The sequence below is a fragment of the Electrophorus electricus genome, chromosome 6, assembly GCF_013358815.1.
Source record: "Electrophorus electricus isolate fEleEle1 chromosome 6, fEleEle1.pri, whole genome shotgun sequence".
In the NCBI taxonomy this organism is placed as follows: Eukaryota; Metazoa; Chordata; class Actinopteri; order Gymnotiformes; family Gymnotidae; genus Electrophorus; species Electrophorus electricus.
Genome location: NC_049540.1, coordinates 16,066,354 through 16,092,454, shown reverse-complemented (window position 1 = coordinate 16,092,454; position 26,101 = coordinate 16,066,354). Strand labels below are relative to the sequence as shown.

Sequence of the window (26,101 nt, the reverse complement as noted above, 5' to 3'; positions counted from 1 at the left end):
CATACACACACACACACACACGCTTGTGCAAGACATTATCTCACACTCCCATGCTTACTGTGTTACACACTCCTACACTGGCAGACACATGTAATGCTGACATCCTCAAACAGGAATGAAATCCAACTCAGTCCTAATTCTCAGTTTCCACTGATGTAGCCCCTACAAGCTCTTCCTCTCGCTTTGAATCAATCTCTCTCTCTCTCTCTCTCTCTCTCTCTCTCTCTCTCTCTCTCTCTCTCTCTCTCTCTCTCTCTCTCTCTCTCTCTCTCTCTCTCTCTCTCTCTCTCTCTCTCTCTCTCTCTCTCTCTCTCTCTGTGTGTGTGTGTGTGTCTCATTTGCTATGGTCAAAGATCCAAGTCATAAACATTTGAAACCTCAGTTGGGACAAATACGCTTTTCATCCAGTCACTGATAATGCAAGTTTGGAGGAAGGTGTCATATAACATAAACGGAGCCTTACTGCTTCCTGGTCGTGATTTTCAGGATATTAATGTGTGCTTTGTCCTCTTTGAGTTGCTTATTAAGTAACATTATGGCCCCCTTCTTAGTCAATAAACACAGGGCTTTTAAGAGTTAAATTCTCTCTCTTCCCCTCACTCGTCATTAATGAAGCCTGCACCTCGTTTGGAGTTCATTAGAGTCACGGTGACCCTCATCTTTCCCTTGCTGGGCATTCCTACATTTTCCCACCTCGCTCTTTCTCCATCATTTCTCCACCTGACCTCCACCCCTCACTGGCCTGGCGTCCTTCGGAAGTTTGTGCCAGAACAATCTCAGTACCCTGGTCTGCATGTCCCATAGCAGCAGATCGCTAGGTCTCACCACCGTTTCCACATGATCCAAGGGTTCACTGAAATAAGTGCATTTGGGTAAATATTATATACATTAATGAGTGGACTTAATCGTTTAAAAAAGCTCCACTTTATGTCATTATATTAACATCCCGAGTGAGACGCAGAATAAGAAGATAATTTAGCCCATATGTTCCTAAATTTGAGGTATCGATGCTACTATTATTGACCTAACGTTTTATGTGGTTTATTCTTCATTTATTAAATATTTTAGTGATCTGTCACATCTGTGTTGTAAAGTATTGTGTACTTATTACGCCGTATTAGACGAGCCTCGGTCACATCGGATAGTCGCTTCATTTCATTTCATTGGATGGCGCTGTTGTGTTTCCTGTGTTAGCTAGCTAAATCATTTTAGCGAGTTTTAGCTGAAATTAGCCATGGCAAATAGTTAAATATGACCACTAACTGCGAAGTTTCCTTTCATCTCTACCTTTAAACTTCTCACTTCCTTATCTCTTAAAAACACTGAAACATGAATCCGTTAGTATACAGAGACAAGAACACATGGAAATGCATTAGAGGTTTTACAACACGGTAGCAACATAATATTGGTTCCGATCTCCCAGAAAAACGAATATGTTGTCCTCGATAGGTGCTATGTGAAAAATAGGCAATTCTACACTACAGTTATTACCAGGTGGAGAAAAGCCATGTAAAAGATTATTGAACAAGCTGAACTTGGTTTTCTCTGCTTACTAGTTTTCAGCTGGTTTGTCTACCAGTTGGCATGCCTAATGCAATCTCTGGTATTTATGTCTTCTACATATTCAGACTCACGTACTTGGAGTGTTGGTATGTGGGTGCGTGTGTGTCTCTGTGTGTATGTGTGGTTGTGTGTCTGAGTGTGAGAGAAAGAAAAAAACAATACCGTTGCTTTTGGCAATAAGAAAGGATGGCATTTGTATTTGCTTGCTTTTGTTCACTGTGATAAAGTATGACATTTCTTTCTTTCTCTCTCTCTCTCTCTCTCTCTCTCTCTCTCTCTCTCTCTCTCTCTCTCTCTCTCTATATATATATATATATATATATGTGTGTGTGTGTGTGTGTGTGTGTGTGTGTGTGTGTGTGTGTGTGAGTGAAGTTGGTAACATCACAATCTAAATGCACAGTCAGGTTGTGAACATTAAGGACGTCATTAGCCCCAATAAAACACAGAGAAAGCCATGAGAGTGAGGCACGTGAGAGAGGAGCAGGCAAGAACCCATTATCTCAGGTCATGTTTGTGTGTGTGTGTGTGTATATGTGTGCTCGTGTGTGTTTGTGTGTGTGTGTGTTTTCTTATGTGTGTATGTGTGCTATCCTCTTTACCTCTTTATGTGCATCCTGATTTATTCTTAACCATTACTGTTTGTGTATGTGTGTGTGTGTGTGTCCTGATTCATTCTTAACTGTGTTACTGTGTTGCTACACATCATCACTCTGTTCACTCTATTTGACTCTTTGATTCTTAATGCTGATCTGTTGTGATTGAATGACAAATAAGAAACAAGCTAATGAAATGAATTGGGATGCATTATTGGTGAGACAATTTTATTCACTTCAGCTGACTGAATAAAAAAGTGAACACACTCGTGGTTGTGTGTGTATGCAAGAGAATTGGTGGTTAAGGTTGGGTAAGGGGTTAGGGCTAGACTGGCCCTTATGATTAAGACTTAGTAGACATGTAGGGACATGGTAAGAGCCCCAAGTGTGTGGTATATATATGTGTGCATATATGTGTACCTCTCTATGTGCATCCTGATTTATTCTTAACCATTACTGTGTGTGTGTGTGTGTGTGTGTGTGTGTGTGTGTGTGTGTGTGTGTTGACCTGTGTTGGAGTTGAGCTCTTCATTCTCAGACTCAGTGCCATTCTGGCTGCCTGCTCCATGGATGTTGTTCATAGCCATCAGCTTCATCTTCTGGAGCTTCATGGCCTCCGCCATGGCCGCTGCCGTCAGACCTGTAAAACCCCACAAGTAAACAGACCTGTTACACCCCACAGGTAAACACACTGGATTCCCTCCCCCATGCATAATCTCTCCCTCAAAAGAGTGTATATTCATGCACCTGCCTTAGCAAACTGAAAAATAGCAGTCAAACTGAACAGTTTTATACTTTTGTGTCAAGTACCACAGTGGTAACATGGAACAGGACTGACTGATTCATTCGTTACCTTTATTTAACCAAAGAAGATGATTGAAAAACCGCCATCTTTTACAGTAACTGACTAGCTTGGATTTACCTCCTAGGGACAGAAGTAATTGGTTCACTCAACATAACAGAGTTTGCAGAATCGTTTGTGTTGTTCAGTTTTTTACCAAATGCAATTCCCCCTGGCACTGCACTCTGGAGAGGGACACGCTGACCCTGACTGAACCACAACAAAAGCTCTCTGGGGAAGAAAGGGTGACACCGCTTCCCCGGTTTCTCCATCTGACAGACTCATACATGTACACGTTCGTGCATGAGTGTGCGCGTCCGTGGTATGTGTGTGTGTTGCGTGTGTGTGTGTGTCTGTGTGTGTGTGTATGTCCCAGGAGAACCTTCCCACTCTTGCACACACTTCCATAGCCCTACCTTCAGCTCATCAAGGGCTCCACAACCCCGGAAGCCATCACCACTCAGCCCAATTAGACCCCTAATTAATTCAATTAAACGACGGAGGGCCACATTAAGCCATTCATTAAGTGACGACGCAAAGCCTTTTGCACGCGCCCCACTCTCGAAGTTTTCCTCCCAAACTGTTCTGGTGAGGAAAGAGAGAGAGAGAAAGAAGAAAAATCTTGTGTGTCCTTCGTCTTTTCTTCCCTTTCCCCCAGGTTCAGAAAGTGGATGTCACCTTGATCTAATTCATTAACTATATCGCCTCCGGAATCTGTGATGTGGTAGGAGGACAGGAAATTCGGTTATTTGCCGTTTTACTCGGTCGGCGGAAAACGATCCCCCCCCCCCCCCCACAAAGGGAGCATGGAAAGTGGCCGGCGTGCTGCTCTGTCAAGCAGCTGCCAGGGGATTTAACAGAAGCACTCGCCACTGGCCGCCACCTTCCCACCGGAGCAGGATGAGGGAACTTGTGAATCTGCATGTATGCCGAAGAATATGCGTTTCACTACTGGAGAAGGTTTTATGGAGGGCTGGGTCTTCAGTACCAGTGCTGCTACAACAGGCTTTCAGTTGACAGGTGTCAGTTTGATCCAGCATAGAAGCAAACGGCTACAAACTGACATTTTGTAAAATTGCTGGAATTTTCATCTTGAAACGGTCCAAATCTGCTCTTGGACTGTTAGATGCGTTGAACTATTACACAGTGCATGGAACAGGTTCAAAGGCCTGTTTGAAGAGAAGACCAGTAAAACTTTGCTGCAAGCGTGATATGCCTGTTTAGTTTATCTCTCTAATAATCTATTGTGTATTCTCCATGCACTTCAGATAAGCCAATCTCCCATAATAAAAAAAACTATAAACACTTCCAAACTACTAACGGGGACAATGGGGTGGATATAAAAATGCCACTGTAGAAAAAGACAGAAAGGGGAAAAGCCCCACACAATCGTTGCATTGTCGGCTCTCCTTCCCCGCTGGCCGCCATGCAGAGAAGAAGGCCCCGAGATCAAACGATGCGAGTAACAGTAATTGATGTTAGAGGGAAGTCGCGACCCGCGGAAATGGGGTCCAGCGGATGAAAGGCGAGCGCCGTTTTGCAGGGGCAGACAAACAGATTGCTTACTGTTTGCCTTTCATACAGCCCTTCGGATCGACGAGAACTTGTGCCTTCAAAACTCTGAGCGCTCAGGCCTTGACATGAGGCGAGCAGCCCCGCCACCGACCCCGCCCCTGCCGACGAATGGAGTGGATACACGGAGCGTGCTGTGTGGTGTCGGAGGTGAGGAGGGGCCCATCCATCCTGCTTTGTGTGCCTACTGCTCTTAAGCAGCCCCGTCCCAAGGTCTGATGGATCCAACTCTGGCTATGCTCACTGACGCTTAAGCTGGGGGAGAGATGAGCAGTCTGGGGCAAACATGGCCTTAAATAACTGGGTTTTTGGGGGGGTTCAGTTGTGTCTGTCTGTCTGTCTGTCTGTCTGTCTGTCTGTCTGTGTGTGTGTGTGTGTGTGTGTGTGTGTGTGTGTGTGTGTGTGTGTGTGTGTGTGTGTGTGTGTTTGTGTGTGTGTGTTTGGGGAGGGTCAGGTACAGGACAATTTGGATTCCTTCTGTGTGATGTGGCTGAACTGGACCCTTTTTCTCAAACACAGACAACAATGTCCCATTTAATTAAAGAGTGATATGAGAGGTGGATTCTGGAAGAAGAAAAAGGAGCCTCTTTTGATCTTGGAGTCGGTGAGCGTTACATCAGTAGATTAATTTCAGCTTTCAAAGGGTCACCGTTTCGCCGGCCTGATGAGCTCGGCAAGGGTCCCCCCCCTCGTCTCTTCTTGGCATTAATGAAACTGTTGCTCCTTGGGTCAGAAGGTTCCGAGGGATCCAGCACCTGAGAATGCGGGCTTCTCGGGGCCTTCAGTTCTGCCCGGCTTCCAACGAGAGCCTGAACAGTTGAAAATATGACAGACGAAAATTGTTGACCTCTTTCCTTGTCTAAGAGGTCATATGCTGATCCTACTGCACTCTACCTCTCTCTATCTCACTCTCTCATGAAACACACAATGCCAGGGTCACTAAAACTCTTCATCTCCTGCCATTCTAAACTGGCAGAGTTACTCAGACTTTATGCGTGCGTAAAACTTTATGTGACAGCATGCGAAAGATCATGCTGTTAGCTTACCTAAACGAGGGGGGCTGTCTGAGATTCTGAACATATTCTGAACATGTTTGCCATGACAAATCACAAAGTTGTCAAATGTTGCTGTTTGTGAAGTGAATGTCCATTATATTGAACACTATATTCTTCACTCTAGCCATTGCCGTAGAAGCCGCAGAAGGCCCCTACGTCTGTACGCTTAAATACTTACAGATTTATGACACGAGCATGACGTGCTAAATTGTTTCGCCAGTACAGAATGAGAAGGATTTCCACTGGCCGGCTGAATGATTTGCTAAAGTCATTTGTTTCAGTGAACCTGCATGTGCAAACAGTTTTACCAGGGGTGGAATGCTTGAGTGAACTCAGGCCCATAGTCGTCTGGGTGGGTTAGATATTACCAGCAGGTGTCACATGATCCTCTGTCTACAGATGTAGAGTTTGACTGGGTGGCCATAGAGTCCTAATGCAGCCTCAGTCACTGGATACACCCCCCCCCCCACACACACACACACAGACAGAGACACACACACACCCTTTCAAATATTTACAGCAGCCGCTCCTCCATCACTGATGCACTGTGTCTCTCCAGTCAGCTGGAAGAAAACGCTCTTCTACCCGGGCCAAGCAACGCCAGCCCCCCGCCCAACCCCTCCACCCGACAGTCTCACAGAGAGGCTTTACAACTGCATGTGAGTGCATACAAAAGGAAGAGAGAGAATTGAAAAAAAGAAAGAAAACAAGAATGGGGAAAAAAGAGTAAAAGAGAACAAGAGGAAGAGAAGAAGAAAAATACAACAGATTGCCTGGGAGAACAAGCCCAGAGAGATCATGTTTTTCACAAAGGAGGGGGCACTGGAACGCTCCCGCGCTCGCCGACCAGACGCAGTGTTGAATTTTGCATTTCTTTTTAGGGGTAAAGTATCAGATTTGCGCTTGAGAGAGAGAGAGAGAGAGGGGGAGAGAGAGAGAGAGAGAGAGAGGTAAAGAGAAAGAGAGACAGAGAGAGAGAGGTGGGAAAACCCAGTGTCCCCTTTTGAATCTGGAAACAGTAAATATTGCCATCCAATTCCACGTTTTCAAGTAAACTGAGACAGCAGAAAGGACAAAAAAGAAGAAGAAAATGAAGTGAAAGAAAGAGAGAGAGGGGTTACTGTATTTAATTCACCATTGGAATTTCCGAGCGGCGGAAAATAGGATGGGATGAAGGCATGACAAAGGCGGATGGCCGACAGGCGAAACTGGAGCCAGGCACTTTTCTGCGCTGGGCGCTGAGAAGTGGGGCGCGCTGCAAGCAAGAGAGCAGCAAGCTGAGTGAGGAGAAGGAGGAGCCTCCACCTCTCTGCCCCACCCCCCTGGCCATAACATGCCCTGCCCCCAGCCTGTTACCCAGCCGCCTGCACCACGCCCCCTAGCGTGGGCTTCATGCCAGCCAGCCCGCCCGCCCGCGGGGCTTTAGGCAGTGTTGGCACCGAGAGGCGACTGTGGTGCAAAAGGGGAAACGCCCACACGGAGACGAACAGAAGCTCGCCGGCTGCAGCTGTGGTGTCATAACTGAACGCTGGGCCAGGTTTGCTAAATAACGCTGCGACCTCTCCTCCGGCTGGCACCTGACATGCCCATCGCTCGCATCCGCAGTTAAATGTAAATGGAACCGACTTGGTCTTGGTGCATATGTTCCATTTTCTGTAATTACTCTGTGGTGTTTGTGAGTTCATTCAAGCAAGCAGAAAACCTGATAAAATGTAACATGACGTAAAACTGCATTTCAGTGGTTTCCAGGTAGTCACATTAATATGCATTCTCCAAAAATCTTTTCTCTGAATTTCATTTATTGTAAAATTTAATGCTGTGAACAACTTTTTAATGTCGATATTAAGATTAATTTGCAGTGACTGGCACATGGAAATTCACCTAAAATCATAGTTTTATTTACATTTTAGTGCAAGAACTTTTTTGATGCCAGACTTTGCATTATTTATTTATTTATTTCATTACTTGCTCATGTGAATATATGATCAATTTTAGGTAACAGGTGTCAGATCAGTGCCATCTCATTAGTGATGAGGCACAAGCAAGAAGCAAGATGGGGTTTAGCTGATCCTGAGTCAGTTTGTACTACATCACACAGTGTGTAGAGCACAAGCAGTAGAAACAGGACTTGGCAATTACTTTTAATGAAGGCAGATGCTGATGTGGAACTACACCATTATTAGAGTTACACCATTATTACACGCATACACACACCTACACCTACACACACACACACACACACACACACACACACACACACACACACACACACACACAGGCATGTGTGAGCACACACACTTGAGCGTGCACACATTTCATGCACACAAGGGATTTGATGAAAAGACAGGAGTGAATACAAAATGGTGTTTTGCTAAAATTGTGTCCATACAAAGACAAAGAGATAGAGAAAGTCAGAGAGAGAGAGAGAGAGAGAGAGAGAGAGAGAGAGAGAGAGAGAGAGAGAGAGAGAGAGAGAGAGAGGTGGACATAGGAAGATGGAATGATTGAGGAAAGAGTTTGTGTTGCCATGATCATACACTTTCATCTCTCTTTGTCTCAGTGGTTTGCTCAAACAGTAAACTGGTAGTGTTCTCTCTTCTTCTAGTCCGTTTCCTGCTGATGTAGAAGGCTCCAGCATGTGAGCGGACTTTAGTATGGACATACGTGGTAGTGCTAGTGGCCACATTGATCCAAAACTTTTAGCACCTACACCAGAAGCTGAGAAACAGAGCTAAGGGAAGGTGCGAAAAGGTTCAACATAAATGACGTGTGTGTCTGTGTGTGTGTGTGTGTGTGTGTGTGTGTGTGTGTGTGTGTGTGTGTTTGTATTATATCTGTGAGACAGAACAGGAGGCGAGGGATAAGTGCAGTGTGTCATCGGACATCCAGAAAAGCCAAGATGTTGCACATGCATGCACATGAACATGCACACTCACACACACACACTCACATCTGTCCCCATATTTATCCTGTCTCACCCAATCAGCCAAATACACCTCCTTTACAGCGCTCTGTTGCATCTGAATGCATTAATATCTTTTAATATCTAAAACCGGAGGTCTCAAACTTTATCGCTCGTTTGCTCCACGCGATGCTGTCTAATCGCCTGGTCCTTCCTTTAACTGCGGTATTGCGTCAAAAAAAATGCCCCCTGTACTATACGGCGCCGCCGTCCGAGCGGCCACGGCACCGCGCCGATAATTAGACGATGCTGCGACGGCAGCTTGCGGTTTTATTTTACATGGAGGTAAAATTACACCGAGCTCTGCTCCTATCAGACGGGAATAAGCCCTTAATTAACTCCCCGCTGCAGCAATCGCTTTCCCTGTGCTTTTTTTTCCCGCTCACCGTTTGTTTGTTTTGCCGGTTCTTAATTTGTACAGGGCCCATAAAAGATGTCGGCTAGTGTGTAATGGAGGCGTCTGCAAATAGTGCCCTTCTCTTGTCAATTTATTTTAAAGCCATACTGGAATGACAGAGGGAGGACCAGTGACTATAAAGTGAATAGTAAATTTGGGATCAAAATCGACACATAAAGCCTGTGCACGGAAGTCTGTTGTAATTCTAATGATGATATCATTATTATTTATTCAATAATGTCGGTCCCACTGAAACAGGTGTATCTTAAAATGGAAACGATCGGACACACTTGGCTTGTTGGGTGTCTATAAAACAGAATATATATTTTGACTTCACCCGCATGATTTTAAATAAAATCTTTTTCCCCCCCGTGCTATCAGGCTATAGTCACAGTCCGCTCATTTATGGATTAACTATTATGCAAGATAGGGGACAAGGGGACAAAAGTAATAAAACTAGACTCTTCTCAAAGTGCGGGCAGAGTGGGTAGTGTGAGCCCAAAGCAGCAGGGATGAGTTCCAGCTCGTGATTGGCTCGTGGGCGTTCTGATTCGTACAGGTCATCAGCAGGCATTGTAAAGGAACATTGGTTGGTGGGTGGTAGAGGCAGAGTGGATTAATAACTTACCTGTGTGTGTGTGTGTGTGTGTGTGTGTGTGTGTGTGTGTGTGTGTGTGTGTGTGTGTGTGTGTGTGTGTGTGTGTGTGTGTGTGTACACGCCTAAGGAGTTGTATGACTATGTGTATGATAGTAAAACTTTACACAGGGCCAGTATTTGCTGCCTGTGTGCTTATTGTGTGTTAGTCAAATACATGGTCTGTAAACATGGTTCATTCTTAAGATGTTATCTTAGCTGACTGCATGTATGTTTACTGCATTTTTCTATATATTCATTCATTTCAAGCCTTAGTAAGGCAAATGCATGGGTGTCAGGGCCCATATGCACGCACGCACACACACACGCGCACGCACGCACACATACGTGCGCACACACACAAACACAGACACACACACACACAGAGGAGCTGCAATCAGCGGTGATTTCTAGGCATATCCTTTTAACCCCAGGAACTCGTTAATGTTTCATGGAAAGAGCCACTAGAGTCCTTGGTGGGCTGACTCAGAATCTCACGACGTAGCAGAAATAAATGGGCCACGCGTTCAAAGAGTAACGAGGCACTGCTCACCGGCTGCAAAGTGAGTGCAGAGCACTTTACCTCTCTTTCTCTCTCTCCTCCTTCTTGCGCTCTCTGTCTCTCTGTGCACTTTTTTCTGTGCTCTCATTGTCTCTCACTCCTCTCTCTCCCTCTGTTTCTCTCTCTCTCTCCAAAGCATGCTTTCTTTCTCTCTTTCCACCCTCCTCTTACCTTACTTAATACTTCTGTCTCACATATTCTTTAATTATTGGAGCTGTGTGTTTCACAGCTGTAGTCAGGGTTTCCACTCCAGGGTGTGTCACACAGCAAACCGAGTTCAACAGCCGCAAAGCACGTTAATGAGTGATTTCTCATGAGGCCTAGGATTAATTATGATGTACAAGGTTTTAAAAAGCCGCTATTTACCACAGATCGATCCATCTGACCAACGCCCCTGATGATGGGCTGTTTGTAGTCCAAGCAATGGTACACCTGTTTAAACAATTTTAAAACATTCTTAGCCTAAAAGCACTGAACTCAGAGGTGGGTAGTGTCAAGTCGCAATTACTTAGCTACATGCACTTAAGACAAGATTTGTCTTTAACTTAATGTCAAGTGTATTAAACTTCTTCTTTTATATATATATATATATATATATATATATATATATATATATATATATATATATATATATATATATATATATATATATATTTATATTCCCTTTTTTGTGTTTACACTTTTATTACATGCTTAGATGGTGACAGCACCTGGACTGACGAGCTGGACTGATCAGCTCATTTTCATTCTCACTGATGATAGATGATATTTGTATTAAAAGGTTTCAGTGCAAGTAAGCAATTTTTTCAATGCTTTAAAAAAAAAAAACCTCAATTTGTATTTTGATGCGGTACTTTTAGTTTGACATGTGTCATCATCTCATCTCATTAAAATAGCTCTACTTTACTTTTACTTGTGTATGGATTTAGGTCTTGCTAGTCAATTCTGAATGCACTCTAACAGGAATCACTGGGCTGATTAAAGGTGGAACGAACATTAAGAACAGTTGCACTCTGCAGTTACGGAGTGCTTGTAGTGCAAATGAAATGATAATCGATGCGGTTAAATGAGAGGGTCTTTCCTCTGGGGTCTCACTGTTTACGCTCCTGCTACATCACACTGTACTGACTGCAGGATCACTGGCTACTTTCCAGTCTTTACAGGACACTTAATCATAAACCTACAGGGCACGAAGGTCCACGTCTCACCACTGTGTCCACGTCGCATGTCTCAAAACTGTGTTGACTATATGCAAACTCCTGCTGAGGAAGCAGCCCAGATTCTATTTCTACAAAGACCAGTTAAGACCCTGAATATAATTATCACAGGTTATCTAAACATGTGAAGGGCAGTCCAATGACCTCCTACTAAACGTGGCTCGATTTTATCCTGTGTAGCAATGCAAGTAGAATTGGGAGTAAAGCACTATTGGACCACCTGTTAATGCCACTGGAATTAATTTGCAATTTGTCTTGCTGGGGTCCATATATAAGCCACTAAACTTAAAATTAAACGTCTACTAAAGGAAGTTAAACGTCCAGCTGTCCACTCCGCATTCACTTCTGGGTTGTAAAGCAAATTGTGGTACGTACCCTTCAAAGTGTGCCCTGAAAAGTGATTCTTGGCAGAGTAAATGCTGTAACATTGGCATGATAGACAGTTTGGGTTGTTATAGTACGTCCCAAACACTTCAGAAGTCTTAGATGACGACTGACATTATGTCTTACTGTCTGCCACAACACAACTGTTCTCAGCTACTCTTTTTGCGTGTTTGTGTGCATATTTGTGTGTGTGTGTGTGTGTGTGTATAAATAAACACACACACACAGTTTGCTTTAGTAAAGATGCAAAAGCAATGAACAGAGTGAGATGTAATTGTGCCTACACTAAAATGGCCGGTACATTCTTCCATACAATTGCTGGAAAACTAAATACAACTAAGTACTAAATACAAGCTGAACACTATATGAACAATTACAGTAAAATACAACTACCGAGTTGGACAAGCAGTTGTAGTTAGACAAGCAGTTGTAGACCGCTGTAGGTATTTTTATAGCGACATTCACATACAAAGCCAGTAAAAATATCCTTTGTTTTATGACAGGCTGGCCCCTCACAGACTAACCCACACACACATAAAACACACACACACTTCTTCCAGGTACAGTAAGTGATTGTTCTTGTAACGTTGTGTATCTGGAGTTAGCCGTAATGGACCGGTCTCGTTAATATGGTTAATTGGGGTGGATTAGAGGTATGACCTCCCTGGTTCTTCAAAGGGAGTATGAAGAGGGTGGAATATGGGGGGGGGGGGGTTATTAAATTAAGACCACCCAACTCACCCTCGACACCGCCGGGTGCTTGTTTTCCAGCAAGACAGCAAACAGGAAACTTTGACAAACACGGCCTTCGGCTTTAGAGCTGGGATGAGGCGCTTAGCGTCGCCCTCATGCTGGGAGGCTTTCCTTTTCTTTTTCTCTTGTAGGCAACACCATTCTGAGGCCTGAGGAATCCCGATTGGTCAGTTCAGGGAGATCAGAGGAAAAGAAGTGGATATAAGAAAAGCTATAGAAATTATGATTTGGCATTGTTGCCTGTCTTCTGCTATTTGCTCATCCTTCACCATAAGCATAACAGCTGTGAGTGGTGATGGCCAGTCTGCTCTGAGCTTGTTTCTCAGATCCAGATTAATCTTCAAGCTACATTCAGATGTTCAGTAGAGCATGTCCACTGAGTCAACTTAGTTAAGCACTGACCGAGGAGCCAAAATGTCAGTGCTGTCCACCAAACGCAAAATAAAGGCACCTTTTCTCACGTGTGCATTGAAGTACCACTGTTAGCCCGCAAGGGTCGTCCCACGAAAAATGAAAATGCAGACCTAGAACGAACAAACGAGCCATTTCAATCGTTTTTGAGAAAATGAAGAGGACAGACAGAGAAAGGGGGGAAAAACAAAGCTGTCTTGTTGAGTCTAATCTGATTGATGAGCTCCCCCTCCCCAAATCGCACCTCCTCCGTGGGCGGAAAGGAGGAGGTGCAGCAGGAGGAGGGGAGGCACAGGCTAGCATGGCGCTCCCGTCGAGGGCTGAGACGCGCCAGGGAGGCGAAACAATACTGACAGGCAGGACGGCCGGGGGTTTGCTGGTAGGATTAGCTCCAATAGCCATAATAAATGAAACAAGAGGACCCAAATGAAAACAGTTGGGTGCGGACTGGCAGCGGGGCTGATGGGAAGTGGCAGCTCCGCTGGCCCCCAGGCACCGAATTAGTTTTGCCACTCGATAATTTGACTGATCCACTCCAGTGGCCGGAGAGAAAAGAGAGAGAGGGAAAGAGAGAGAGAGAGAGAAATAGGGGAAGCTTTCAGTCTGGTTAATGTATGGTCAAAGTGGAACCTGCCTTGTTGATTACTGTAAAAAACACCTGTAGGAAAAGTAGAAAGAGGAGAGGAGAGGAGAGGAGAAGAGAGAAAAGTTTCGTGTGCTGAACAAGATTGCTATGGATGGCCATTTAGGGTGAAATCAGTGAAACACTTACATGCACACTACTTGCACATACCTATGAAACACTTGCCCTAGGGACACACGTACACACACACGTACACACATACATACACACACACACACACTTACGTACACGCACACACACACACACACACACACATACACATGTACACACACACACCTACGTACACATATATATACACACCTACGTACACACGTACACACATATATACACACCTACGTACACACACACACACACACACACCTATGTACACACACACACACACACACACACACACACACCCCTACGTACACACACACACACGTACACATGTACGCATGCATACGTACACATGTACGTATACATGTACACATGTACGCACATATACGTACACATGTACACACACACATACACATGTACACACATGTAGATATGTACATATATATGCACATGCATTCACACACGCATGCACACGCACATACACACGCACACATGCGCATGCACACAGTGCTGACGATTTCCTGCTTGGTGTGGCATGACACTCAGGGTTTGACATTCCGTGAAGCAGCCCCCTCAGGATTAGGTTCAGTTTTTTGTGATTGTGTATCCAGTCCTGGATTTCTATAAAGCTGCTGTATAATGTCTGTTGTAAAAGGAGCTTTAAAAATAAAATTAATTTGAACTTAACTGAATTAACTCTGAACTGTATGTGTATTTGCGTGCATACACGCGTGCGGGTGTACAATGATGATGGCAACCAAAAGGCCATGTAGCATTGACCCGAGCCGTCAGTACAACAATGACAGCGCACTGAAAATCAGTAAGAACACAACACCCCTCCACTATGCCAAAGAGCTAAGTCTACCCACACACACACACACACACACACACACACACACACACACACACACACCCCCACACACACACACACACCCACACACACACACACCCCCCCACACACACCCATACACACACCCCCACACCCATACACCCATACACATACACACATACACACACACCCACACACACACACACACACACACACCCACACCGACACACACACACCCACACACCCACACAGACACACACACCCACACCCACACACACAGACACACACACACACACACACACACAGTTATATACACACACGCGCACACAAACACACCACACATGCACGAACTTAGCACTCTCTCCCGATGTCCTTTATACAGGCACTAAGACATTTACCCCGCTTTGTAAAGCCCCCCTAAGAGAGTTGGGGGCCGGGTTTAAAGAAGGATGGAGAGGAAAGAGGGAAAAAGAGCTCATGTCCTAGTAGCTAAAGTAAGAGGCCCAAACCTGTTCTTAAGGAAAGGTATAAAGACAGAGGGAGCACACCCCACACCCCACACCCCCAGTATGTTTCTGCAGCACTTGAAGGCTAACCTTTGTCTAACCTTTCTGAGCGTTGAAAGCGAGTTTCACCACTGACTTATTAATTTAGACAAGGTCACCCCTTTATTCATTTTAATACCAGATTAAGAGAGTCAGATCCTGAACTTTGATGTTGAGGGTAGAGGGGAAAAAAGAAAGAAATTTGCAGACGAGAGCAAACTTGAGGACAGAGAGTAGAAATTAGCGTGACTTTATTGAGGTGCTATTGACATTCTCACTTTTTTTCTTGTTCTTTTTTTAAGGGGTGGAAATGTCAACGTGGCCAATATGAGGCTAACTAGCAGAGTAAGCACTAAAATATCCATTTACATACTGCACTGTCAAAATTAATAGCACAGGCTGCAGGATAGAGGGAGGGCTTTTATCTGTGTGTGTGTGTGTGTGTGTGTGTGTGTGTGTGTGTGTGTGTGTGTGTGTGTGTGTGTGTGTGTGTGTGTGTATCTGTCTGGTAAAATTACTTGCACACAGGTTCCGAGAGAGAGAGAGAGAGAGAGAGAGAGAGAGAGAGAGAGAGAGAGAGAGAGAGAGAGTACGAGTGAGTGAGCATGCGAGAGTGAGTGCGTGTGAGTGTCTGTCTGTCTGTCTGACTGTCTGTCTGACTGTCTGTCTGTGTGTGTGTGTGTGTGTGTGTGTGTGTGTGTGTGTGTGTGTGTGACTCTGTGAGGGCCATGTGTGTGTCCTTCAGTTCGAGACCAGACTATTTGCGGAGCACAAGCCTCTTCTGCTCCAGGTGTTGGGAGAGCTGAGACAGACATATTGTTCATGTGGTCTCATGTTCTGACCTTCTACCAAATGGCCAGTAAGTATGGTAAGTTCATTTTTCCTTTTGTATTACAATTATGTGGGTGCAGTAACACAGTCTACCTGAAACTACCTTTAACTACCTGAAACATGGACCAAATAGTTTTAAAAGATTGAATTTACTCAATTAAAAATATTAGTGGAATATACATCGCAATACATACAATTTAACATTTTCTTCATATATCTTTTTCATTTTCAGACATTCAGACAACATTCCCTGTAAATTCCCTCTATATTTTCATATCATTGCATATATTGCATATACATATATACATGTATATTACATATAACATTTTAAGGAAACAGACAACACAGTGCTCTCATAGCACACACACACCGGATTTTTCAACAGCACCTTATGTGCTGCAATTATCCTTCATGTCACATCTCCTCACACATGGCTAATTATTACATTTAATATTAATTTGTTATTTCATTCCAAAAACACGACGGCACCAATGCCGGAGATTATTAGCCTGAGATGCCTGCTCTGATTGAAATAATGAGGTTACAGTTCTTACAGTAGATCTCAGCCTGAGGTAGCAGATTGAGGTATGTCTTTGGGATAGATGAGTGTAATCCAGCATAACTAATCCCATCACTAGCATGCCCAGATTGACTAGCGTTAACGTAAGAGGTTTTAGCACACAGTTCAGGTGGAGCCTGTGTGTGTGTGTGTGTGTGGGGGGGGGGGTGTTGTTAATGCATTGCCCATGGCGCACACACACACACACACACACACACACACACACACACACACACACACAGGAGCGTGAGTCACTGACTCCAAACTGTCAATCAAGTCCCCTTTGCTAATTAAGTGGCTAATTATAGAGCTAGCACTGCCAAGCACTGCTATGATAAGGAGGCCAGTGGCTGACAAACAGACTGATGAATATCATCTCATCTAAGCAGTAGGTGGACATCTCAATAGCTATTAATTCTTCAAAATGACATCCAATAAGGTTGACTTTGAAGAAGAACAGAATGAAGTCACTGGTGCACACATTATAGACAATTGGTCTGGTCTGAGCTATTAACAAATCTTAATGGTTTTGTAGTCCATAATAGTATTAATTTTCATAAATACTATAAAATGTATATTAAACAGCACTTTAGTTTCAAACTCTGTCCATATTAGTTAAACTGATTGCCTCAAAATCCTGTCAGGGTATGAAGAAAGCCTGCTGATTCCCTCTTATTTGAGAGCACAACACTAGCAGTGTTAGCTCCCCGGTAATCCGTTAAAGCTACAGTTAGTGTTTTTTTTTTGTTGCTCCTCAGTAATCCATTAAAGCTACAGTTAGTGTTTTGTGGTGCTGTTTTTTTTTTTTAAACATAAATTGCATTTAAAATGACCTATGTCAGCCCATTCAGTTCTATACAGTGTACATCAGTAAAATGTCTGTTAATAAAATGGAGATCAATGCTGCCTCCTGGATGAGTAATGGCCATTTTACCATCTGTCCAGGCTAAGCGTGCCAAACAAAGTACCGTTTCCATACAGTTCGTAATGTGAAAGGGGATTAGCGTCATGGTGTGTGGCAACCTAAATAGCTGTGACATTATCACTGCACGTTATAGTTCCAAACCGACGTTTTGGTGTCATAATGTAAGTCGGAGAGGAAAAATTGAAATGGGGAGGCCAGGCAACTTCTGAGACGAGGTGGGCTAACGTGGTTCAGCCTGGCAGCAAAGCCAGTGGTACCGTGTGCCGGAGCGCAGGAGCCGAGCATGTGTGAAGGGAAGAGAGAGGGGAATAAATGGGTGGCGTTCGCTCCTGTCCGCTCCACGCTGTTCAGAAGATCAATGGAGGAACCGGAGGAGAAGTAATGGGAACTCAAAAAGAAGCAGCCAGGCTCGTCTTCTTCAGGAGGGTGATGGAAATGAGCACTTAGTGTCTCTCTCTCTCTCTCTCTCTCTCTCTCTCTCTCTCTCTCTCTCTATCTCTCTATCTCTCTCTCCCCTTACCATATCAAGCATGCGCTTGTAATTATGTCTTTGTTTTTTACGGGCTCTCCCTGTAATAATGACGAGCTATTCGGACGACTCCTGAGAGAGTGTTTGAAGACATGCAGATCACTCGGTGATCCAAATAAAAAATAATAAAAAAGAAATGAATAAATAAAGAAAGAAAACAGCCCCTCCCTCCTATAAAGACACAGCCTTCATTAAATAGGGATTGCAGGCCACCCACCTATGCACCTAGGGATAGATGTGTGTGTGTGTGTGTGTGTGTGTGTGTGTGTGTGTGTGTGTGTGTGTGCGCGCGCGCGCATGTGTGTGTGTGTGTGCGCGCGTGTGTGTGTTTTACAAGTGCGGCTGGGCTTGATGCTATTTTGAATCATAATCTGTCAATCACAAAACAAAGACACAGGTGGAGTGAGAAAAACGTTAAATAAAAATAAAACCCGCCTGTGTTACATGCTACTCAGTACACAACAGCAAACCTTCAAAACGTGGATCTGTAGACTTAACTCGTATTTCAATCTTGTAACATTTGCTTAACTGAAATCTTAACTTTCTTGTTGGTACACTACATCATACACACTGGTACACTGATGAAAGTGTTTTCATGAATTTTCTGAAAGTGTTAAATGATTTTTGAAGGATGGTGTACCAGCAGCCATCGTGTATAAGCTGGCCGAATACATGAAGTGGTGGAGATTCTTTGTGTGGAGAGTTTGCTGTAGTCTGGACAGGGGAAATGTAGATTTAGACAAATGTAAGTACATCATGCTGGCTGGTTCTTGTTGATATCTATATTCCTGGCAGCACAGGATTCTTCTCTCTCTCTCTCTCTCTCTCTCTCTCTCTCTCTCTCTCTCTCTCTCCCTTTTCTCTCTGTCTATCTCTGTGAAAGGCTTATCTTCATTAGAATGCAGGAGAGGTGCTGGGCCGGCCCATATGTCACTAAACACATCTCCATGTTTTATTTATCCCTGCTCTCTCTTTACACACACACACACACACACACACACACACACACACACACACACACAAACACAACACTCTCTCTCACACACACCCACAGTCACTCACATACTCACACACTCCCTCTCACACACAATCACTTGACCCCAACTTCTGGTAGCAAAGGTTTTCCACCTAAATGAGTAGCTTAAGATGGAGGTTGAAGTGTGAAAATGCGCAGAGAACCAAATAAAGGGAGAAAACCTCTATACAAGGTGTGAGTTTAGACACATGCCCAGCAAGAAGACCACAGAAGATGTGCGTGTGTGTGTGCGTGTGTGTTTGTGTGTGTCTGTGTCTTTACGGGTTTAATACTGAGACAGTGAAATGGAAGCTTAAATACTCCTGGCCTGAGTGGAGTGTGTGTGTGTGTGTGTGTGTGTGTGTGTGTGTGTGTGTGTGTGTGTGCACGCGCCTGTGCGGGCATGTGTTGTATGTGCATGTGTTTGGGTGTACGTGTGTGTGTGTGTTTGCGAGTGTGTGTGTGTGTTTTGTAAGGGGGGGGTGTAAGTAAGGGGGGGATAAGCAGATGGAGAAACCAGTCTCCAATGGGACCCGTCATTCATCAAAGTCACCATCCAGCCCTGCAATTGTTTTCACCCACAGAGAGAGAGCGGGAGAGAGGGGGAGAGAGTGTTTATGTGTACAGAAAAGTGTGAGAGAGAATTCCTACAAGTGCATATGTGTGTTTGTGTGCATGTATGTTTCAGTATCAGAGAGAACAAATACGTGTGTGTGTGTGTATACACACACACGAAAGAGAGACAGAACAGGAGAGAGACAGAACAAGAGAGAGAGAGAACAGGAGAGTGTGCAGGTGTCCTTTCCCTGACATTTTACATCACTGTGGGCCATCAGTTATCTGTTATCAGTGGTTGTCCCAGGATTGGACTGGGAACAGAGAAGGCCAGCGAGTGAAGTCTGTGAAAGTCAAACAACCGTGCAAAATGCTTGGGATCCTGGAACGACCCAGCAGCTAAAGGTTATTCCTATAGCCGTATCTCACAGCCTGTCAAAAGTGCTCCAGACTACAGTATCAACTCTGGAAGAGGGTAAGAGTGCAGAGGTCAAAAGGAAGAGGCTCCTTTGGTAAAGTTGGATGCGGGAATTTATACTTCTGAAGAAGAGCAGAACTTGAGTGGAGATATGGAACTGGACAAACACTCTATCTTGCTATATTTATGTGTGTGTCTCTCTCTGTCTGTATACATCTCTCTATCTCCCTGTGTGTCTCTCTCTGTCTGTCTCTCTGTCTCTGTCTCTCTGTCTCTGTCTCTCTCTCTCTCTCTCTCTCTCTCTCTCTCTCTCTCGTGTCCTGCTGTTAGCTGTGCTCCCTGGAGTGCCATGGGCTTATGATGTTTCTGTCAACAGTAATCCAGGAAACTAAATGCGAGACAAACCCCCACAACAACGTTCTTTTTGCTCTTCCTCCCTCCCTCCCTCCCTCCCTCTGCCTCTCTCTCCTCTTCCTCTGGATCGGATCGCGAACCCCTCCCCACCACACCACCCACACCTCAACACATGAGGGTGAGCTCTGCGAGAGCGGGGGGGGAAGTGCTCACGCTCTCCTGAGACGTGCTGTTTCTACTGTTCCCTCTCTCACTGTCTCAGAGAGCGATGGCAAGCCCTGTTATCCGCTACACAGCTGCCCGGCACGCCGGACGAGCCGAGCCGGCTACTTTGGTCCCACTAATTACGGAATTAGATGTACGTAACGGCCCAAATTGCCGCTAATAATTAAGTGACAGCTCTGATCTGAGTGGCTGGCTGGGTTAGCCACGCGCTGGGATGCTGGTAACTGCCACCACAAATGGCACCGCAGCAAAAAGTGCTGCAACAACTCCAAAATGCATAAACGCAATAACAGTGCAAATTTTTGTATTTTATTTTCTTTAAAATTTATGCATAAACTGCAAAAGACAAACCACAACAAAGAATAAGATACTGTCGATGTATATGAATTATTCAATCACTTAATTAAACAGTTTTTCTGTGAATAAGGACAAATTGAAATCTACCTAAATGCTTTTTTCTTATTACTCATTATTACATAAGTCATGATTAAAGTCATCGCCCTCAGTTCTGCTGAGGTGTTAATCACCTTGTATTCTTCATCACAAGTGCAATGGGTTGCTCGCATAATTGCAATCAATAACAGTTATTTCTGGTGTCAGGTGGAGTAACTTCTCATTGCATCTTACGTCTTCAGTCTCTGCTCCTAGAGGTCACCGAATGTTCGTGAACTTTCCATACCATAAGTGGCTTAAGGACAACTGCTCTGTGAAGGGCTGCGTTTATTTGAAAAGAAAGGCCAGCCTTAATTAATACGTTATTCTTGTTATCATGCAAATGTAAGCCCATATATTGTTAGGAAGAAAAGAAGGTGAGTGGAGGTGCGAGCTCTCCTCAAAGCTGCACTGCGCTACCTGTCCCTCTTCATTCTTTTACAGCACATGACGGTTTCCACCATTCCGTCACACACCTGCTCTATTACCTTAAATCACAAACTGAATATATGAAGCCTTCTCATCCGACACCCAAACTTGTATATATTAATTTGTGTGTGTGTGTGTGTGTGTGTTTAAATGAGTGTGAATGTCCCTATGTCCCTTAGACACTGCCGTTGGACAGGGAGAGATAGGGATGTACATTTTAAGCAGCACCCCCCCCCCACACACACACACACAACCCCCCCGGCGACTGGCCAGCAGAAATAATAACAGGAGTCATCTGAAATCAATCAGCTAGGGCCGGCTAACTGACTGCTCCGGCTACTCGCACCGTTGCGATCGATGGCAGTGCTGGCTATTGTGCGGGCCAAATTGCCGCTACCGTCAGCGATTTTGAAGGCTGAGGATTGGGGGGGGGGGGGGGGGGTGAACAGAACGGCCAGAGGAAGAGCCGGCTGGTGCGCAGTGGACACGCTTAGCGCAGCAGGGGGTTCACGCAGGGTGTGTGGGTGTGGGTGTGTGTGTGCGCGCACATGAGGGTAGAGCAGAGTGATGGACAGGGGCTTGATGTATAAGGGAACAGAAACAATTGTTCTGAATAAGAGATAGAGTTTCACAGAGGAGAGAGGGCGAGATAGATGAAAGACAAAGCAAGGGATGCAGAAAGGAGAAAATGAGAGGTGGAGGGGAGAGCGAAAAAGAGAAAGAGAGGGAGGGAGAGAGCAAATGCGTGTGTGAAGAGAACAGGGTGGGGTGGGGTGGGGTGGGGGCTACAGAAATCCAATAGTTTAACCTCTGTTTGAGACGCAGCAGTAGCCAGTGAAGGACAGAAGGAAAAAAATCAATAGGAGCTGATTTGCAGAAGCTGGAGGTGTAGGGGGGTGGGGGGTGGGGGGGTGAGAAGAACAAAAACACAAAAAAAGAAAAGAAAAAAGCAGCGCAGATAAAAAAGAAAAAACACAAGCTCACCCCCAATACTCTTTAGATTCAAAAAGGGGTAATGAAGAAAGGAAAGGATGCAGAAAAAACCTGCCAGACTGCGAAAGCGACAAAGCCATCCCGCCGTACGCACGAAAACAGCCGAGTGCGTGACTAGCGGCAGCCCGGCTTGCGTTTACAGCAGCGAAGGAGTGGCGGTGTGCCGGCCGAGGGCGGGGCTTACCTGTAGGGGACAGCAGGCTGGGGGAGAGGAGCCCGTGGACACTGTGGGGGAGCAGCCTGGAGCTGTCCTGCATGGTTACGCCCAGGGAGCGCTTCGGGGGGCGGCCCGGGCGAGAGCTGAGAGGAGGAGCAGATGAGAGAGAGACAGAGAGAGAGAGAGATTTACTGTATGAACTTAAAGAAGGTATGGGATTATATTCTCGCCAGCGTCAAAGGATCATATGAGCTTCAGCAGGTTGTAATTGTAACACAGAAGGGGAAATATATGATTTGATGTGGTTATCAATGTAGCAAAAATACAGTAAATAAACATTTTTTATACAACTTCAATAAAACCTTAGTAATTAGGTATAAGAGGCAGTGTCTGTAAAATTTCTGAATGTAATGTTTATGATGTTTCCTCTCCCTGCAGTGTCGCATACACTCAAATGCGTGTGCACACACACACTCACTCACTCACTCACTCACTCAATCCCCTTAAAATCACAGTTGGACAGCAGCAGGTAAGAGATGCACAGAGAGAAATTCTACAGAAGGGAGCTGCTATACAACTGTGCAAAGATGATAATGATCACCTTGAAAAACATATGCCTCAAGGTGAGTGAGAGAGAGAGAGAGAGAGAGAGAGAGAGAGAGAGAGAGAGTTCTGATAAGGTTCCTAGGCTGTGAAGGCGTATTGTTTGTAGGGCAGCATGCCTGATGCACTCCAAATGGAGTGATGCTGTTTCTCCCCTCAGGTTCATAAGACAGGAGAGAGGAAACTTCCCTGGAGTTCCCTAATGTGCACGCAAGCACAAGCACATGCACACACACAGTACACATGCACACAGGGCACACGTACAGAGAAACGTGCGCACATTATCTTACACATTATTTGGATCACGAATACATCCTTTAACTGATGCAGTGCACACAAGTGGGCTGCTAAAACATCATCGCTCTACTACCAAAATGCTGCAGATCAATGTAAAAACCACTGCTGCCCTCAACACAGGCCTGTTATTTTTGTGAATATTCCCCCTTTCTGCTGATAATGGGTAAGATTCAAACTGGTCCCAGATCAGTATGATCTAGTATAACTTTTCCCTGGTACCTCAGTAAGTCTGCAAGGTCATTAGCAAAGAGAAACAAGCCATGAAAGCAAAATGCTAATTTTAGCCCCATGTATCACTGGACTGTGTCCAAGTACATAAACCAGAGTTGCTGTTTTTATTTATTTATTTATTTATACAGTTTTATTAATACTACACGGCTAACACATGAACGGGGACTCAGTCGGCAAAGATGATTGCAAGTAAAAGTGTATATAAACACATTAATTGCATATAATAAAATAAGTGGTGGGGGTAAACCAAGGGGATATACAAAGCACAAGAAAAATGTACACATATAAGTGACATTATGCAGGGCAGGTTGATTTGATGGGGAAAAAATGGGAAGTGTTTTTTGTAAAACACTGCTGTGACTTAAGATATCAGAGCTGAAATTAAATCGGTCCAAATCTGCACAAGGAAGTGTGTGTGTTTGAATTGGAAATATCATTTCTGCTTATCCTGAATCTGATTAATTCTAACAGGATTCACCACAACACTTTAAAACAGGCACAGTAACGGAAGGCAGAACCAAAAACCAATTCTAGCCAATCAACTTGTTTTTTCACCTAATTGTATTGTGGCCCATGTCCAAGTTAATATCGGTACACTGGGACACCTGCTACAGCTTACCAGCTAATTATGCAGATGGTCAATAACTGTACTGAATGTGTTAGAGCTGAGAAACTACTAATACTCTGGAATATTAAGAACTATGGAAACTTGGTCCAAGTTTTTAATTCATACACACCCAGTGCTCCATTAAATCCTACCACACCCAAAAGCTCCCAGATAGCAGACGGCGCCCACAGCAATACCCTCTACACGTGCATGTATATATTATCAAATCTGGTTGGCTTTGATGACAAGAAATTAGACCTCAGAGCTAAACACTTTACAAAGACTTTATAAGTTTGAGCAATACACTAATCAAGTGACTCCATTACACTATTGAGTGGGATGCAAGTTGAATCAATACTAAACTCCAGGTGACCCCCCCCCCCCCCCCCCCCCCCAACCAGCTATAGTCAGGCACCAATGCCAAAGCTTCTCCCTTATTCATGCAAGACCACCCCCCATCAATGACCCCACCCCCGCGCACACACACACACACACACACACACACACACACACACACTAAGTGACTGCAGGTCAACAAGTTTTGCCAGACCAAGGAAAACATGAAGCAAACTTGACAGACACATTACTAATCCAATTAAAAACTATGCACAGTGGAGCATGGAAAGCTGAAAAAGGAGGTAATCAACATTAATCGCTTTTGCGGTTGTACTGGCTATAAATGAGGGGTAGTCGATGGCGTTAACTGCAGTGTATCAAACGTCAGCAGGCACCTCTCAGGACACAGCCTGTGCTTGGGTGAAAGGCTATCAGTAGTATTTTTACTGTATGTGACTTCTCAACATATCTTAGGGGTAGAACTCAAAAAATTACAGATTTGTGAAAAAGATACATAATATTTTGCTATTTACACGGCATAAAAGATGTTAAATATGTGTAGCACTTAGCATTTGTACACCTTGGGTGCTCTTATTTCATATTTCTAGTTTTTGGAATGATTGTGGAAAACAATCAATTAGCTCAGTGTTCTAATAATGCGTCTCCATTTCCGTAGAGGGAAGTAAATTGGAAAAAACAAACAAACAAACAACAACATGTAAGTGCAGGGTAAAGTTCTCAGGGGTCATCTTAGCGCGGAGGGAAAAAATATTAACTAAATGTAAAATCCTGCCTTTGAGGCCCATCAACCAACGCACAGGACAGACATCAGCAAACTTCATGGTAACTTAAGCAAACATTTTCGCTACCGTCTAAAACGAGCAGGGAAATGTAGATTCCTCTCGTTTTGTTTTCCATATACATTAAGATCTTTAAATTATTATTATTATTATTATTATTATTATTATTATTATTAGGACTGAGGCAACGAGAATCGGTGTTTTTATTTTTCTTCCTTCAGTTGGAGTATCTGAGTCATCCACTCCAGTGCGCGTTCCTGCGCAGGGCGTGCCCTGCAGCGCGGGACAGAAAAACACTCACGAGCCTAAATCTTTAGAACTCTGCAGTATTTTTTTTTCTTCGTGAGGTGATTGTGCGCGAAACAGCCGCTTAACTCCCTCGGGACTCTTAAACCTATTTTCTTATTTAGCTCCACTTTAGCTGGGTATTGTTAAAGGCCAAGCAGCCCTTCCCTTGCTCGCGACAGGTGCTTCCCTTATATAAATCCCCTTCCTCTCACTTCCAAGAACGGGATTAAATTGGCGCTGCCGTCATGTGTCCGACATGTTCCAGTTTAGTCGCGTGTAATGGGTTTATGATTGTGATGATTACGTTTGTAGTTTGATCACAGTACGAGGAGCACAACGCCGCTCTAGTATGGAAAGTTTCTTTTCTTCGTGATACTGGGATTCAGAAGATAACTGGGTATCTGTGTATTAATATGAAACGTGTTGAATCTTATTTAAGTCCTACGTATGAGGTTGC

General features: G+C 44.4%; 1 protein-coding gene across 3 annotated transcripts in view; it reads right to left on the bottom strand.

Moving 5' to 3' along the window:
* dacha (dachshund a) overlaps positions 1-26,101 on the bottom strand; it is a 111,548-nt gene that overhangs the window by 34,788 nt on the left and 50,659 nt on the right. For all 3 annotated transcript variants that reach the window (XM_035527324.1, XM_035527326.1, XM_035527325.1), the window contains 2 exons: positions 22,510-22,625; positions 2,668-2,799 (listed from right to left, as the gene is read on the bottom strand). In XM_035527324.1, the coding sequence (XP_035383217.1) occupies positions 2,668-2,799; positions 22,510-22,625 (248 nt within the window). The remainder of the gene's footprint in view (positions 1-2,667; positions 2,800-22,509; positions 22,626-26,101) is intronic.